Genomic DNA, 15,912 nt, shown 5'->3' on the forward strand with positions numbered 1-15,912 from the left:
GCTTAACCACCGTTTAAGCTGAACAAGCTCGATACAACCGGCCCTAGCTGCTTGTTTCATATAAGTTCTTCTTATAATATAATTGTTTTGTTTGTGTATGAACAGATCACTCAATGGCTGTTTTATGGTCATTGGCCACTTGACCTGAACTTGCGTGAGATTTAGGTGTTGTTGATATAGCCTATTACAGTTCGGAAGTCAATTTGGTCATGCTTACGTAGTTCTTCGTTTCCCCTATACCGTCTAACATGCGAACCTCTGCATGCTTTTTTTAAAACAACATCACTCCCAAGTGCCAGATTGATTTTAGATTGATTACGCTACCTTGTCAATCTGCATGCTAAAGCGTCTTTGCACAAATTAAAATCTTATCTTTTAAAAAATGTAATCGCTTTGTTGCCTTTTTCACTATGTATTATTTGTTGGTCGTTCATTTAAAATCGTTATCGATCCGTAACCCAAGCAATTTATAAGAGATCACTCCATGCAGATACTTAACAACCCAATACAAAGTCGAATGTTTCCTTTCCTCTTGTAGGGTTTTTAACTAGTTGTTTTAACTGACATTGTTTACTGATTATTCTCTCTTGAAAACCATTTCCTATTGGGTTGAAGTCCCCGGAGACGATTATCGCTATATTTGGACTTCAGAAGTCAGGGTGTCATAGCAATGGCAAAAATATATAGTCGTGTTACCAAACGGAAAATATAATTTCACTGCATGACAAAAACTTGACACTCAAACATCGTGATATATTCTGTGCACATTTATTGGAATTCAAATCATACAAATAAACATTACATGCATTGAAGCCTATAATACTAACAATTGTTGCGTCCACCACATCTCCAAACATCCACCACATTACTATTTACGAAGTATCCCAGGCTATAAAGTATAAAATAATGAATCATGCAGTATCTGTTTATAGATTGTCGCAGGTATATATTCGGTAATTCGGATGTACTGATATATAGATGCATGTGGTATAATAGATAGTGGCATATATATACGTATATTGTAATCCTATACTTGCTAGCTTGCTGTAATAACATTAAACGGTAATTTTTAAAAAAATACTTTACACTAAAAAATTCCTCGGGCAGAACGAAAATACGAATATGCTGTGCCCCACATCTCCCAAGTAACGCATTCAGTTTCAGCTCTGTTTATAAACACCTCGAGAAATCCAACCTTTCTTGACACGAATACGTATATCTACGTATATATACCACATATATTTGTAATTTTATATGTGCAAAAAATTAAAACTTACGTTTGCATTGACAAGTTCGACATCCCTTGTGATCAAGTACGTAACCATTTAGACAGTACACATTGCAACGGAATCTTGGTGGGCATATTACATTGTCTGCGAAAATGAAGTATTACTTGATTACATGAAATCATGCATATTAAATACTTTACTGCCATATTCTACCGCGTATATGTAACCATCAGGACATTGAACGCCATGGTGTATAATTTGTGCAAACTTTTTTAGGCGCCGGTTTACACCCCTTGGTGTACAGGGTTGACATCATGCACATCTACGCATATTTTTGTATTACGACATCCGAAAAAAACTGAATACAATTTTGAAGATCGGTTTTAAAACTTGACCATGCAAATGTCGCGATGGGAGACGGGGTGGCTAACAATTTTAAAGTTTTCCTATAAAGTTAGAGCGTAAAAAATTTCTGGCGCCTGTTTACTTACGTGGGCATATGCACGCTGGGCATCCATTCTTGCCATTGGAAACGGAACGGCAAGAAAGATCACAGCGGAGTGGAAGACATTTTCCTATGAATTGATGAAACTATCAGTAATATATCAATTGTAGCTAGCATTACGTTCAAAGCAAACCGTATATATAAATGAATGAATTCCGTTATACATTTTTTCCAACTCAGTAGAAATAATTCGTTTTCGCTACAGTCTAAGCGTATCTAAATCTTATACATATATAATAAATGACTATATATAGAAACCTGCATGTCATTATATCAAAATTTCTCGGAAAGTATTAGTATATCTTCTGGCTTATCTGTAGCCAATATATACAGTTATATTCGTGCATGGCAATATCATGCATATATATTATAAGCTTGTTTAAGCTTGTCATTATTAATCACAGATTATTTCCACGGGCATGCATATAGGGCTGAAAAAAGAATGATATAGTGATTCTAAAGATCAAACTTACCGCTGGTCGATGGTGAATATAAAAACACCAATGCCTGAAAAAAAGACCAATCTTTAATCTATATGTATGAATCAGTATAATATGCCAATTTCTCTTCAAACGTATATCCACAGTTGTCATCACATATAGCTGGCTTTAGCAGCCTATACGTGTATAGAAAACTAATATCAGGTGCTGCCGCCATGCATGGTAATTTAGGGGGAATATAACTCGATCTATATGGGCTGAATTTGAATGAACATGTCCTAACTTAGGGTTAACAACCTAACCCAAAGGTAGAATTAAACAATTTGTTCTACATAACTGTCTGCTAAAGTTGGATTTAGCTAAACCTGATATTCATGACAAATCACAATACTTACCAAGGCAACAAAGGCCGGTCCAAATGTCAAAAAAGTCGACGTCATCTTCTTTTCAAAATAGTTCAGCAGAAAATGTTGTTGTAACAATAGGTTTCCCTTATAATTGTTCTGGTTGCAAACAGGTCACTTAATGTTTCTTTCTTCGTTGATCCGACACTTGAGACTTCGGAAGTCAATTAGGTCATGCTTTCGTAGTTCTTCGTTTCCCCTGTACCGTCCTCAACTTCAATTCCCAATTCCCCTCTATATCTTGCGACGAAATTAATTCAAAAGATATCTAATACTAGTCATAAGCCCAATATGTTGAAACATGCGCCAAACCGGAAACTTTTAGCTATTTCAGAAAATTTAATGAACATCGCATTCGCCGAACAACATTTCAAAATTGGACATTTTTGACAGTCTATCTTGACGATGTCATTCTTATCGTACCAGGAAGATAGCCATATAACTATAGGTTTATAACGCCAGTCAGGAAGCGCCAAACGTAATTATATACGTCATGCAGAGGATTTTGTTGCAATTAGCCTTTTTCACGATGACATTTTTGGGGTATTTTAAATTTTCTAAAATGGGTTTAAAAATTATAACAACATGAAAAGCAATTTTTTAGAATCAACGGACAATTTGAAGAATAAATTTAGCCTAAAAATAAAGATAGTCGCCGTTACGACGTCTTAAGCTCTTGATGGTGCTGAAAATATACGTACCCGAAAATGGTGGCATATATTCGTCATCGTGAGCTATAGAAAGGCTAATTGATGCAAACCTCTGAATAAAGGCAAATAATTCTAGCGCATGCAATGCAAGTCTACAAGACATGATCAGAGTATTACTATTAGACATATCATTAGTTCATTCACTGTTTGCAACGGATAGACATGCATGGCCTAGCTATTATGGCAATATAGCTATACATGCAGAATTGTATTGAAGACAGAAATATTTAATAGACATTCACGTGTATATATAAAGCAACTTTATTATCAACTTTTCTTAAACTGAGTGAGGACAATCAGACAACCAATTTCATGTATTAACAGTTAGCTAACATGCATGCAGTAGCACTAAAAACTTTAATGTAAATTATTTCCTTGTAACCCCTTGGGCGTCTAAAAATTACAAATAAAAATACGATATCTGTAAAATACGATAAGCCGTTATCAAATTATCTATTGACTTTCATTAACGTGACATTCCCCTCAGCTTGTGTGCAATGAGCCCCAATAGCGGAATATTACTTTCCGATCATTATAGTTTGATTTGGAATATGTAGCATGTATTATATATATAGCTATATCTGTCATGAACCTATATATATAATATATTATATTATCATTATTACATCGCGCTTACCACCGCAAGCTCCTGTACCAACTTGGTAAACTCTGCCAGGTTTACTACAATCTTCCAATCGTAAAAGACAAGCATTGCCGTATGTTTTGCCGTCCGAGCCACAAACTGGTTCATATTGCATTGTACAAAGGAAATTACAATCTAAAGTTACAAAAAACACCAATAATTATTAATTTATGTTTCATTCAGGCAGCTATATTTTACCCAAAATTTTCAAGGAACATTCTACCGAGTATTGAAAAACAGTAAACTGAAGAGTGTTTTAGCTATATAGCCCCATAGATCCCTGGCGCGATACGAAACGACCTACCAGGATCAGGTTTAAAAGGTTTTCCGGTTGCTGTTCCCTGTTGGAAGGCGATAATAATCAATTATTCGATCCATCGCAAGAATAATATATAAAACGATAAATGAATTCTTTACAATTCTGACGCCACTTACCAATAAAGACATTAGGAAAACAATCAAAAAGACGCAAAATTTCATTTTCTAAATAAAAAAAGCTATATTATATATATATACTCATGAAAAACTTCCAAAAATAAATCCACTCATCAATTTGCAAAAGCTACCACCCGTACTGGAAATTGTATGATTTTGTATCGATGCGAACGGATTTTTGAACTTGAAGCTCTTGCCCAACCAACAAATGCGAACCTACTTCTTGACAGTTGAATCGAAATGACAACACTCCTTTTCGATTCGTAGAGTATTACCCTCTTAGTTTCCTTTACGTAGATCCTATCATCTTATAAGAGGGTGGAAATGCTGCAGGGGATTTAGGGGAATCATGCATTTCATTGGCTTTCCGTCATGCAGTATGTCCGGACCTTCTCAGCTATTTCAAAATTAATGCAACCCGTTAAAAATCACATGGTTTGAAATGTTTAATTTTTATTGGCTGTTCTCTGGTCAACATCTGAAATGGTCTATTGTAACTGCGAGGGCAAAGGGGTGGATTTTGGTGGAGCTATATAGATGCACTTCAGAATTTGTAGCGGCACATAATAAAGTATAAAAAGTGCTTTATCCCTCCAAAATAATTTCGGTGGCAAGAAATTTTGCTATTCGTGATACTCGTTAGTAGGCACTTCTACTTTAGAGATGGAGTAGTCCTTTGAAATGAAAGGGCATCTTTGTGAACATAATGTTAGGCTTGAGAAGAAATTAATCCAGCAAGGTATTATTCATCAAACCCTGTATATCTGCTCTTTATGCATATTAATCATTCCAGTCGCTAAGGGAAGGCGTGCACACATGCACACCGCAGTTAAGCTTTGTCAATAATTCAAAATTGGAGAATAATGAATGCCTCTACTTAGTTCTAGCTGAAACGTTCTACGCTAACGACATGTTAGGGCGTAGCCTTAACCACTAGGCCACCGGTAGTAAGCCTTCGACTCAAGCGCAGTATAAGGAGTATGACTCCAAGAGTCGAAGGCTTAACACCGGTAGCATAGTGCGTATGTGGAGTAAGCAACGACCTATAGCATGTTGTAAGGGTAGGTTCGAATCCTGCAAGGGAAAAGTTCAATTTTTCCTGCCTAAATTACTTTTTGACATAAAAATTTTCAAAAAGGATTTAGTCAAATGAAGAACAATATAAAGAACCCAAACGCTTTATACGGATCCATCTCCAAGGGCGGAAGGCTTAGTACTGGTGGCCGAGTGGTTAAGCCCACGGCCTACCAGGTTGTAAGGGTAGGTTCGAATCCGGCATGGGAAAGGTTGGATTTTTCCCACCGAAATTTCTATTTAATTCAAAATTCTTCAAAAAGGATTTAGTCAAATAAAGAACAATAGCTTTCGACAAATGATGTGGTGGTCTAGTGGTTAAGGCGTTCGTCTCTCAATCCGAAGACAAACGTTTCAACTCCTGGCAATGCACGAAAATTAACCTAAAAAATTTCGGTGTGATTTGGAAGCTTTAAAACAATGAAAAGACTCCTCGGCCTTTCCAAAAGGAACTGTACATTGAAAAAAATTGAAATAAAAAAAATTGAAAAAAATTCTCGCGTTCAAAAGTACTTGAAAATTGAAAAAAGAGCACAAGTAAAAAAATTTTAAAAACGTGTGTCTCCTAAAAAGACTGAAAATCAAAGAAGTCAGAAAAAAATCTTCAAAACAAATTTAAAAATTTCCCGCTTTTAAAAAACTCATGTTTACTTACCTTAATTTTTTTTCACGAAAATTTGACAGGGTGATTTTCTCGAGACTGAAAAAATTTAATTTTTTCACTTTTTTGGAATTCTCTTAGATTTTTTTTTTCACGCGGAAGTATTTTGTCTTGGGCTACCTGTGTCTGTCTTGGGCGACTGTGTCTGGCTTGACACAGGTAGCCCAAGACAGAATACTTCCGCGTGAAAAAAAAAATAAGAGAATTTCAAAAAAGTGAAAAAAATTAAATTTTTTCAGTTTCGAGAAAATCACCCTGTCAAATTTTCGTGAAAAAAAATTAAGGTATGTAAACATAAGTTTTTTAAAAGCGGGAGATCTTTACATTTTTTTTTGACTTTTTTAATTTCCAGTCTTTTTAGATGACATACATTTTTGAAATTTTTTTACTTGTTCTCTTTTTTCAATTTTCAAGCACTTTTGAACGCGAGAATTTTTTTTCATTTTTTTTTATCTCAAATTTTTTCAATTTACAGTCTTTTCGCAAAGGCCGAGAAGTCTTTTAACTGTTTTAAAGCTTCGAAATCACACCGAAATTTTTTAGGTTAATTTTCGTGCATTGCCAGGAGTTGAAACGTTTGTCTTCGGATTGAGAGACGAACGCCTTAACCACTAGACCACCACATCATTTGTCGAAAGCCATTGTTCTTTATTTGACCTGACCTTTTCGAAGAATTTTAAATTAAATAGTAATTTCGGTGGGAAAAATCGAACTTTACCCATGCTGGATTCGAACCTAGGCTTACAACCTGGTAGGCAGTAGCCTTAACCACTGGGCCACCAGGATAAATATCGATAGATTCCGGTGGCCGAGTGGTTAAGGCCACGGCCTACCAGGTTGTAAGCGTAGGTTCTAGTCCGACATTGGAAAGGTTCGATTTTTCGCACCGAAATTACTATTTAATTTAAAATTCTTCGAAAAGGATCAGGTCAAATAAAGAACAATAGCTTTCGACAAATGATGTGGTGGTCTAGTGGTTAAGGCGTTCGTCTCTCAATCCGAAGACAAACGTTTCAACTCCTGGCAAAGCACGAAAATGAACCTAAAAAATTTCGGTGTGATTTTGAAGCTTTAAAACAGTTAAAAGATTCCTCGGCCTTTCCAAAACAACTGTAAATTGAAAAAGATTGAAATAAAAAAAATTGGAAAAAGATTCTTGCGTTCAAAAGTACTTGAAAATTGAAAAAAGAGCACAAGTAAAAAAAAATTTTAAAAACGTGTGTCTTCTAAAAAGACTGAAAATCAAAGAAGTCAGAAAAAAATCTTCAAAACAAATTTAAAAATTTCCCGCTTTTAAAAAACTCATGTTTACTTACCTTAATTTTTTTTCACGAAAATTTGACAGGGTGATTTTCTCGAGACTGAAAAAATTTAATTTTTTTCACTTTTTTGAAATTCTCTTAGATTTTTTTTTCACGCGGAAGTATTTTGCCTTGGGCTACCTGTGTCTGTCTTGGGCGACCTGTGTCTGGCTTGACACAGGTAGCCCAAGACAGAATACTTTCGCGTGAAAAAAAAATCTAAGAGAATTTCAAAAAAGTGAAAAAAATTAAATTTTTTCAGTCTCGAGAAAATCACCCTGTCAAATTTTCGTGAAAAAAATTAAGGTATGTAAACATAAGTTTTTTAAAAGCGGGAGATCTTTAAATTTTTTTTTTACTTTTTTAATTTCCAGTGTTTTTAGATGATACACATTTTTGAATTTTTTTTACTTGTTCTCTTTTTTCAATTTTCAAGCACTTTTGAACGCGAGAATTTTTTTCATTATTTTTTATCTCAAATTTTTGCAATTTACAGTCTTTTCGCAAAGGCCGAGAAGTCTTTTAACTGTTTTAAAGCTTCGAAATCTCACCGAAATTTTTTAAGTTAATTTTCGTGCATTGCCAGGAGTTGAAACGTTTGTCTTCGCATTGAGAGACGAACGCCTTAACCACTAGACCACCACATCATTTGTCGAAAGCTACTGTTCTTTATTTGACCTGATCCTTTTCGAAGAATTTTAAATTAAATAGTAATTTCGGTGCGAAAAATCGAACCTTTCCCATGCCGGACTCGAACCTACGCTTACAACCTGGTAGGCCGTGGCCTTAACCACTCGGCCACCGGAATCTATCGATATTTATCCTGGTGGCCCAGTGGTTAAGGCTACTGCCTACCAGGTTGTAAGCCTAGGTTCGAATCCAGCATGGGAAAAGTTCGATTTTTCCCACCGAAATTACTATTTAATTTAAAATTCTTCGAAAAGGTCAGGTCAAATAAAGAACAATGGCTTTCGACAAATGATGTGGTGGTCTAGTGGTTAAGGCGTTCGTCTCTCAATCCGAAGACAAACGTTTCAACTCCTGGCAATGCACGAAAATTAACCTTAAAAATTTCAGTGTGATTTGGAAGCTTTAAAACAGTCAAAAGACTTCTCGGCCTTTGCGAAAAGAATGTAAATTGAAAAAATTTGAGATAAAAAAAAATGAAAAAAAATTCTCGCGTTCAAAAGTGCTTGAAAATTGAAAAAAGAGAACAAGTAAAAAAAATTCAAAAATGTGTGTCATCTAAAAAGACTGGAAATTAAAAAAGTCAAAAAAAAATTTAAAGATCTCCCGCTTTTAAAAAACTTATGTTTACGTACCTTAATTTTTTTTCACGAAAATTTGACAGGGTGATTTTCTCGAGACTGAAAAAATTTAATTTTTTTCACTTTTTTGAAATTCTCTTAGATTTTTTTTTCACGCGGAAGTATTTTGTCTTGGGCTACCTGTGTCAAGCCAGACACAGGTCGCCCAAGACAGACACAGGTAGCCCAAGACAAAATACTTCCGCGTGAAAAAAAAAATCTAAGAGAATTTCAAAAAAGTGAAAAAAATTAAATTTTTTCAGTCTCGAGAAAATCACCCTGTCAAATTTTCGTGAAAAAAAATTAAGGTAAGTAAACATGAGTTTTTTAAAAGCGGGAAATTTTTATAGTTTGTTTTGAAGGTTTTTTTCTGACTTCTTTGATTTTCAGTCTTTTTAGAAGACACACGTTTTTAATTTTTTTTTACTTGTGCTCTTTTTTCAATTTTCAAGTACTTTTGAACGCAAGAATTTTTTCCAATATTTTTTATTTCAATTTTTTTCAATTTACAGTTCTTTTGGAAAGGCCGAGGAGTCTTTTAATTGTTTTAAAGCTTCGAAATCACACCGAAATTTTTTAGGTTAATTTTTGTGCATTGCCAGGAGTTGAAACGTTTGTCTTCGGATTGAGAGACGAATGCCTTAAACACTAGACCACCACATCATTTGTCGAAAGCTATTGTTCTTTATTTGACCTCATCCTTTTTGAAGAATGTTAAATTAATAGTAATTTCGGTGGGAAAAAACGAACCATTCCCATGCAGGATTCGAACTTACGCTTACAACCTGGTAGGCCGTAGCCTTAACCACTGCGCCACCGGATCGTACGTTGTTACCAATCTTACAATATATATTTATTATTCCGATGGCCCAGTGGTTAAGACCACGGTCTACCAAGTTGTAAGCGTAGGTTCGAATCTTGATTCTTGCATGGAAAAGGTTTGATTTTTGCTTCCGAAATTACTATTTATTTTAAAATTCTTCGAAAACGATTTAGTGAAATAAAGAACAATAGCTTTCGACAAATGATGTGGTGGTCTACTTGTTAAGACCTTGGACTCTCAATCCAAGGACAAATGTTTGAAGTCCTGGCAATGCAAAAAATATTAGCCTAGAAATTTTCGGTATGATTTGGAAGCTAGAGAAGACTGTAAATTTGAGAGAAATTTGAAGTAAAAAACACTAAGAAAAATCTCGCTACAAGCTACTTTAAAATTGTACTTCAAAAATTGAAAAAATATCACAAGTAAAAAAAATTAAAAACATGTGTCTCTTAGAAAGACTGAAAATTAAAGTCTGGAAAAAAAATTGAAAACTAGTTTAAAAATTTAGAGCTTTTAAGGTAATTTCAGGGAATTTTCAAATTTCAGGGAAATCGATAGTGGGGGACCAAAGCCAAAGGATTTAAGATCCCCATTTTGTCAATTTTTCGAAGTTTCAAAATTCGGTTCAAAATACCTGCAAATGATTCAGAACTAAGTAGAATTACATTCTTTCATTAAAATAATGCATTTGAACGCGTAAAATCATAATTTGATGAATTTTAAAACTTCAGGGAAATCGATAACGAGGAAAAATCCTGACTTTCGTCAATTTTTCGAAATTTGGAAATTTGGTTCATAATACCTCGAAACGGTTCAGAGCAAAATAGAATTGCATTCTTTCATGTAAACAATGCATTTGAACGGATAGAATCATACCTTGAAAAATTTCGAAATTTCAGGGAAATCGGTAACGGGGACGTGAGGGCCTAAGGAAAAATCCTAATTTTCGTTAATTTTTCGAAGTTTCAAAATTCGGTTCAAAATACCTGGAAACGACTCAGAACTAAGTAGAATTACATTCTTTAATTGAAACAATGCATTTGAACGCATAAAATCATACTTTGATGAATCTCAAAACTTCAGGGAAATCGATAACGAGGAAAAATTCTAACTTTCGTCAATTTTTCGAAGTTTCAAAATTTGGTTCAAATACCTGAAAATGGTTCAGAATTAAGTAGAATTGCATTCTTTCATGAAAATGATACATTTGAACACATAAGTCATACTTTAAATAAATTTCAAAATTTCAGGAAAATCGGCAACGGACACAAATCCTAAAAGATTACCGAACATCGGAAATGGTTCAAAACAAGTGTTCAAGACTAAGTGGAATTACATTCTTTAATAAAAGCAATACAATTGAACACATAAAATAATAATATGTTTAATTTCAACTGCAACTCACCTTTCAATGCTTTGAACTTATAAAATGGGCAATCCATGGTTACGACTATTGCAAGTAACCTTACTGTCCTTATATATGAAAAAGGTAGACCATCGTTGCATGAATTGTTGTTGCCGCACTATTTTTAACCGTTTCGCGAAGACGTTTCTTGACGTTTCTTGTTTACGTTCAAAATCCAAGCGTTGCTGATAAAGCTGACAAAGCCACGCCCTAGAATCATGTCACTATCCACCTAGAAACATCATCGCGAAACGGTTAAAATTAACCGACAACTTATATAATTCATAATTAGTGACTGAGGTTGAACATAATATGAAAAATTATCAAGTCAAAGTTTGTTGTTCTTACCCGAAGCTGGAGGCTGTGGTTGATAATTCTTCATATCATCTGAAAACCGAATTTAACAACTGTATTATTATTACAACTTTGTTCGCTTTAATTTGTGTCGATTTTACATTCTTGTTCGTTCATGTCTTCGCCATTGATGTCACACGTTATGACGTATAGCGTCCAAGAAAAAATCATATCACACGTTATGACGTCACACGTTGGACATGACCAGTGTAAGTGTCCAGATTGTACTCTGTACAGGGTGTCTTTAATACAGCTCTAAAGTGCACCTCTGGGGATTGAAAATGGCTCTTAATCCTTCATTTACAATGCTAAAAGTCATTTTAGCTGAACTATGGTGCAAACCCGAACAATTTTAATATTCTTGCATATTTAAGTGGTTGCGTTTTTTTTGAGACACCCTGTACAGCTCCATCAAATTTATTCAATGAAATATGTACAGCTAATTGTGACAGAATTATCTAAAATTTCTATTGTTGTTCCAACAAATTGTCTCCTGATCATGAAAATGGCAGTGCTGGGCGATACCAGCCACCAACTGCTTTATAATTGATATCGATTGATACCGATACCAGTTTCGATACCAAAATTGGTGAAAAATCTTGAGTATCGACACAAGTATCAAACGATAATGTCATAATGGGTCAGTAATCGATATCGAAACCCCGCTCGCTAGTGTCGTAACAAAACACCATTGTTTTAAAATCAGCTTATAGGAGACAATGAGGCAAATTATATTCAACTCAAGCTGTTAAATTCTATGTAGTTTATTCATACTGAAAATCATTGCTACCTGGACTTGAAGAGAACTCGTCTATAGAGAATTCGCTAAGCTCATGTCATTGACTGCATTTATTTATTTCATTGAGTGCAATTATGCAAGTGTTTTTTTCAATCTTCCCTCCTTCCACTTTTTTCAATATCTATAATGAACGGGGGGAGCACACGATGTTTATGCCAAGTGGCAAGTTCCACCATTTGTCTGAGCTGAGTCATAGCATAATTGTGACGGTCGATCTGCTATACCACGGTTAATTAACCGTATGTATGAGATAACATAACATACTTGAAAGTTGAAACAAGCGAGGATGGTTTTCGAATGCCAAAGAGATTCGTATAAAACTGACTACACGACAAAAGTAGTTTCGTGTGAAGAATGTGGGTCAAATGAGTACGAGATTGTATTGCAAGACACAATACTGTTTCCAGAAGGTGGTGGTCAAGTAAGCGTCTTAAATTTATATATGGCTTGATTAATTATGTAAAACTGGACTATAAATGTGAGCTTCTGCAGCGAGAAGGTTTACTGAATGCAAGAAGGTTTACTGAAGGTTCAATTCTGCACACCCAATTTCCTGATTGCATTAGATTGTACATTAAACAAGCGAAAGTGAAAGCTAACTTGTATTACCTACTCCATGGTACTGATGGTAGGCCTCTATTATCCATCCTATAAGGATAGCATCAGTACAGAAGATTCATCATAATGCGATATTTTTATTTTCTTTTTTATATGACCAGCCAAGTGATAAAGGGACAGTAAGTAAATACAGTACTTTATATATATTGGGTCAATCAGTTAATGAAGTTACTAATAAAACCTGTGTCAAACTGACTTTTCTAGATGTTCTTGTTGAGAATTAAAAAAATTGTCAATTATTATTTCCCACTAGTTTTGCTTACTTGACCATGCAAGCTGGATCAACTGTTGTTTTCCTAGTTGAAGAATATATAGTACATACTTTCTGCATGACACAAATGTTTGGGAAAGGCAAAATAAACATAACTTTTTTAAATTGATACATTTTTAACATGTTACTCCCTTTTCGGAATTATTGCACTATAGTATAACTGGTGAAATTGTGTTGTTTAAAACTATGATTGATATCTTATGACAACAGTTATTAAATGACAATAATGTATGTGTGATTAAATATTATTGTAGGACAATGCACATACATATTCTGAACTGATGATAATCTTTTAATAGATAAATGATATTCCAGTGCTGCGTGTGGCCAGGCGTGGAGGAGTTGCTGTCCATGTTATAGGAACAGCTATCCCTAAAGATACTGTTGTTAATCTAAAAGTCGACTGGACCAGACGTTTTGACCACATGCAACAACATTCAGGTAGGAATATTAGTAGGGATCATTGTACCGGTAGTGAATTCAAGTCCAAGTGGGACACTTAAGTATTTGTATATATAAAAGTGTATAAGGAAAAGTAAGGAACGAAAGGAACAAAAAATGTTCCCACTAAAAGCAAAATATTATATTGTATGCTCTCTTTTAATATATAATCTCTCTTTTTGAATATTGGTATCACATTTGTCATAGATAAATTACACCAATAGTGAGTACCACACCAGTATGAGTGTGAGTGTCTATCAGTTTTCATAGCATAATGTAGTGCATTTTTTGTTTTAGGGCAACATCTTGTGACAGCAATTATTGACAAGAACTATGGTTACAAAACACTTTCATGGTATATGAATTTACGGAAAAATCTTGGAACTGTTGTTTAGGAAAAATAGCAAGAGAATAATACATGCACCTGTCAAACTCTGCACTATATTGATTGATATAATATTGACCGTACATTGATAACTTTATCTACAAGATAAAAACTGAACACATATTTTTCCATCAGGGAGCTTGGTAAAGCAAAAACAGCAATTGATCTTGGCTGTTCTACTTTGACACCAGAACAACTGACAGAGATAGAGGAAGAATGCAATATGGCTATAAGAAATCACACCAACGTTACTGTGCATGTTTATGAATCTGCTAAAGATCCAGAATTACAGCAAGTAAGCCGTGGATACCCAGCAAACGTGAAAAAAGCCTTGGTCTTAGAAAAAATAGTAAACGCGACAGGCCTCTCTGCGCTGCATTTTATTTTTCTTAAATACTAGTGCAAATCATGCTGCCAATTCCTCTGAAATTCCTGCCTCTTTTTTGATTCAACAGGTTCGAACTCGTGGTTTGCCAGATGATCACGTTGGCCAAGTTCGTGTTGTAGAGATTGAAGGTTGGATATACCTGTAGCTCATCTGTGTTTGGAGTGAGGGTTATTGAGAGGGGGGTACAGTGGGTTAAGAGTGAGTTAAGGGGAGGAAGGTGTGGGATGTTAGAGTGCATGATACTTCTTGTTTGTAGCTTTTATTTACCATGTTTGTGTTAAACACTTCCAGGTCTTGAAATGAACATGTGTTGTGGTACACATGTCCAAAATTTGAGCGATTTACAGGTATGTACGTATTACACCTTTCTGCACCAACATTCAACAGTTTCTGATTCGTTTGGTCGTAAAGAATAATCGAATCGTTGTTTTAGATGATAAAACTTCTTTACACGGAGCCGACAAAAGGATGTCTGCGCTTGTTTTTCTTGGCAGGAAAAAGGGTTTTAAATTTTACTCATAAAGCTTTGGACAACGAAAAGGGACTTACAAAAATTTTGAGGTTGCCTGGCTTGACGTGACTGACTTATAATTATATTCATAATTTAAAAATTTTTTTGTCCAACTGAACCGAAATCTCTAATAAATTCATTTCATATTTCCTTGGCAGTTGTGGTCCCGATGAACATGTTGCAATGGTTGATAAACTACAGAAGTCTCTTAAAGCGGCCAATAAGGTGAGGCTGGTCACTGGTGAGCGTATAATTGCCTTACCCGTGCAGAATTGGTTTCGTGGTTGGCAAAAGTCAAGCTTCGTTTTCATCAGGCTTTCCGCGTTTGATGTCATTTATGAGAAATGTCAATTGACTCAATTTAAGATACAATTGGACGAATATGTAACGTTTTTGACTATCCTCTTTGTATAAAGGTTAATAGATCGCAATTGCGGGAGTTGGCATTACTAGAAGCGTACAAGATTAAATCAAGCGAGAAAAAGGAACCATATGTTCGCATTCACAGGTAAATGAGTCGTCCCCTAAGTTGACCCTGTAGTCTTGTAACCCTGCGCTTTATAGCAATCGATTTCTGTGTTTTAAGGGATGATGCTGATATGGAATACATGAACACGATTGCAAACGAGCTCAAGGACCAGGTATTCATTACCAATTCAATAAATCCGGCCCCAGTTTTAATGCCGATTGTGTTCGAACACAAAATTATGTTTAAATCGTATATCCTTTAAACCATAGAATATCTTGTTGTTTGTCACTTGTGGAGCTCCTAAGGGTTCAGGACAATTTCTGCTTGCTGGACCGGAGACCGCTGTTACAGAACTCGGAGCAAAGTAAGTGCGCTTGGAAAGTGCCAAAGGTGACACAGACAACTTGCTCCTAATACGGACATTTACATTGTTTACAGGGTTGCTGGATTGCTGGAAGGGAAAGGAGGGGGGAAGAAAGGCCGCTTTCAAGGAAAAGCAAATAATCTGTCGGGACGAAAACATGCTGTAAAATTATTACAAGAATATACCTCGGTTTCTTAGTTAAGCTATACTATAGTTCTCATATCCTGTGAACTCTAATACAGATGTAATGATGGCTGGTGATAAACACATAGTTTTTAAAATCAGCTAATCGATGTGGATATTTTAAGCAACAAAAACAACTGTCATTCGACGAAAAAGCCCGGCAAATTTTATGTAATTTATAATCTTGTATTT

At 35.1% G+C, this 15,912-nt stretch overlaps 3 protein-coding genes across 3 annotated transcripts; 1 reads left to right on the forward strand and 2 right to left on the reverse strand.

The window, feature by feature from the left end:
* Positions 1-493: 493 nt before the first annotated feature.
* LOC114526294 (antistasin-like) lies at positions 494-2,715 on the reverse strand. Its single transcript, XM_028547857.1, has 5 exons — positions 2,570-2,715; positions 2,208-2,241; positions 1,721-1,804; positions 1,278-1,373; positions 494-889 (listed from the first exon to the last, which is right to left on the reverse strand). Exons 1-5 carry the CDS (start codon positions 2,612-2,614, stop codon positions 873-875), a joined length of 276 nt encoding a protein of 91 aa, XP_028403658.1. The 5' UTR covers positions 2,615-2,715; the 3' UTR covers positions 494-872.
* Positions 2,716-3,302: 587 nt separating this feature from the next.
* LOC114526295 (PI-actitoxin-Avd5a-like) lies at positions 3,303-4,624 on the reverse strand. Its single transcript, XM_028547858.1, has 5 exons — positions 4,507-4,624; positions 4,367-4,414; positions 4,236-4,272; positions 3,926-4,066; positions 3,303-3,681 (listed from the first exon to the last, which is right to left on the reverse strand). Exons 2-5 carry the CDS (start codon positions 4,409-4,411, stop codon positions 3,656-3,658), a joined length of 249 nt encoding a protein of 82 aa, XP_028403659.1. The 5' UTR covers positions 4,412-4,414; positions 4,507-4,624; the 3' UTR covers positions 3,303-3,655.
* Positions 4,625-12,262: 7,638 nt separating this feature from the next.
* Positions 12,263-15,909, forward strand: LOC114526303 (alanyl-tRNA editing protein Aarsd1-like). The gene is made up of 13 exons (XM_028547868.1): positions 12,263-12,511; positions 12,810-12,827; positions 13,279-13,420; positions 13,718-13,775; positions 13,941-14,100; positions 14,261-14,321; positions 14,485-14,540; positions 14,627-14,754; positions 14,863-14,929; positions 15,121-15,212; positions 15,291-15,345; positions 15,443-15,537; positions 15,612-15,909. The coding sequence occupies exons 1-13, from the start codon at positions 12,377-12,379 to the stop codon at positions 15,733-15,735; spliced, it is 1,191 nt and encodes a 396-aa protein (XP_028403669.1). The 5' UTR covers positions 12,263-12,376; the 3' UTR covers positions 15,736-15,909.
* The last annotated feature ends 3 nt before the right edge of the window (positions 15,910-15,912 follow it).

This window comes from Dendronephthya gigantea, unplaced genomic scaffold (assembly GCF_004324835.1).
Source record: "Dendronephthya gigantea isolate DGI-Jeju-01 unplaced genomic scaffold, DenGig_1.0 000038F, whole genome shotgun sequence".
In the NCBI taxonomy this organism is placed as follows: domain Eukaryota; kingdom Metazoa; phylum Cnidaria; class Anthozoa; order Malacalcyonacea; family Nephtheidae; genus Dendronephthya; species Dendronephthya gigantea.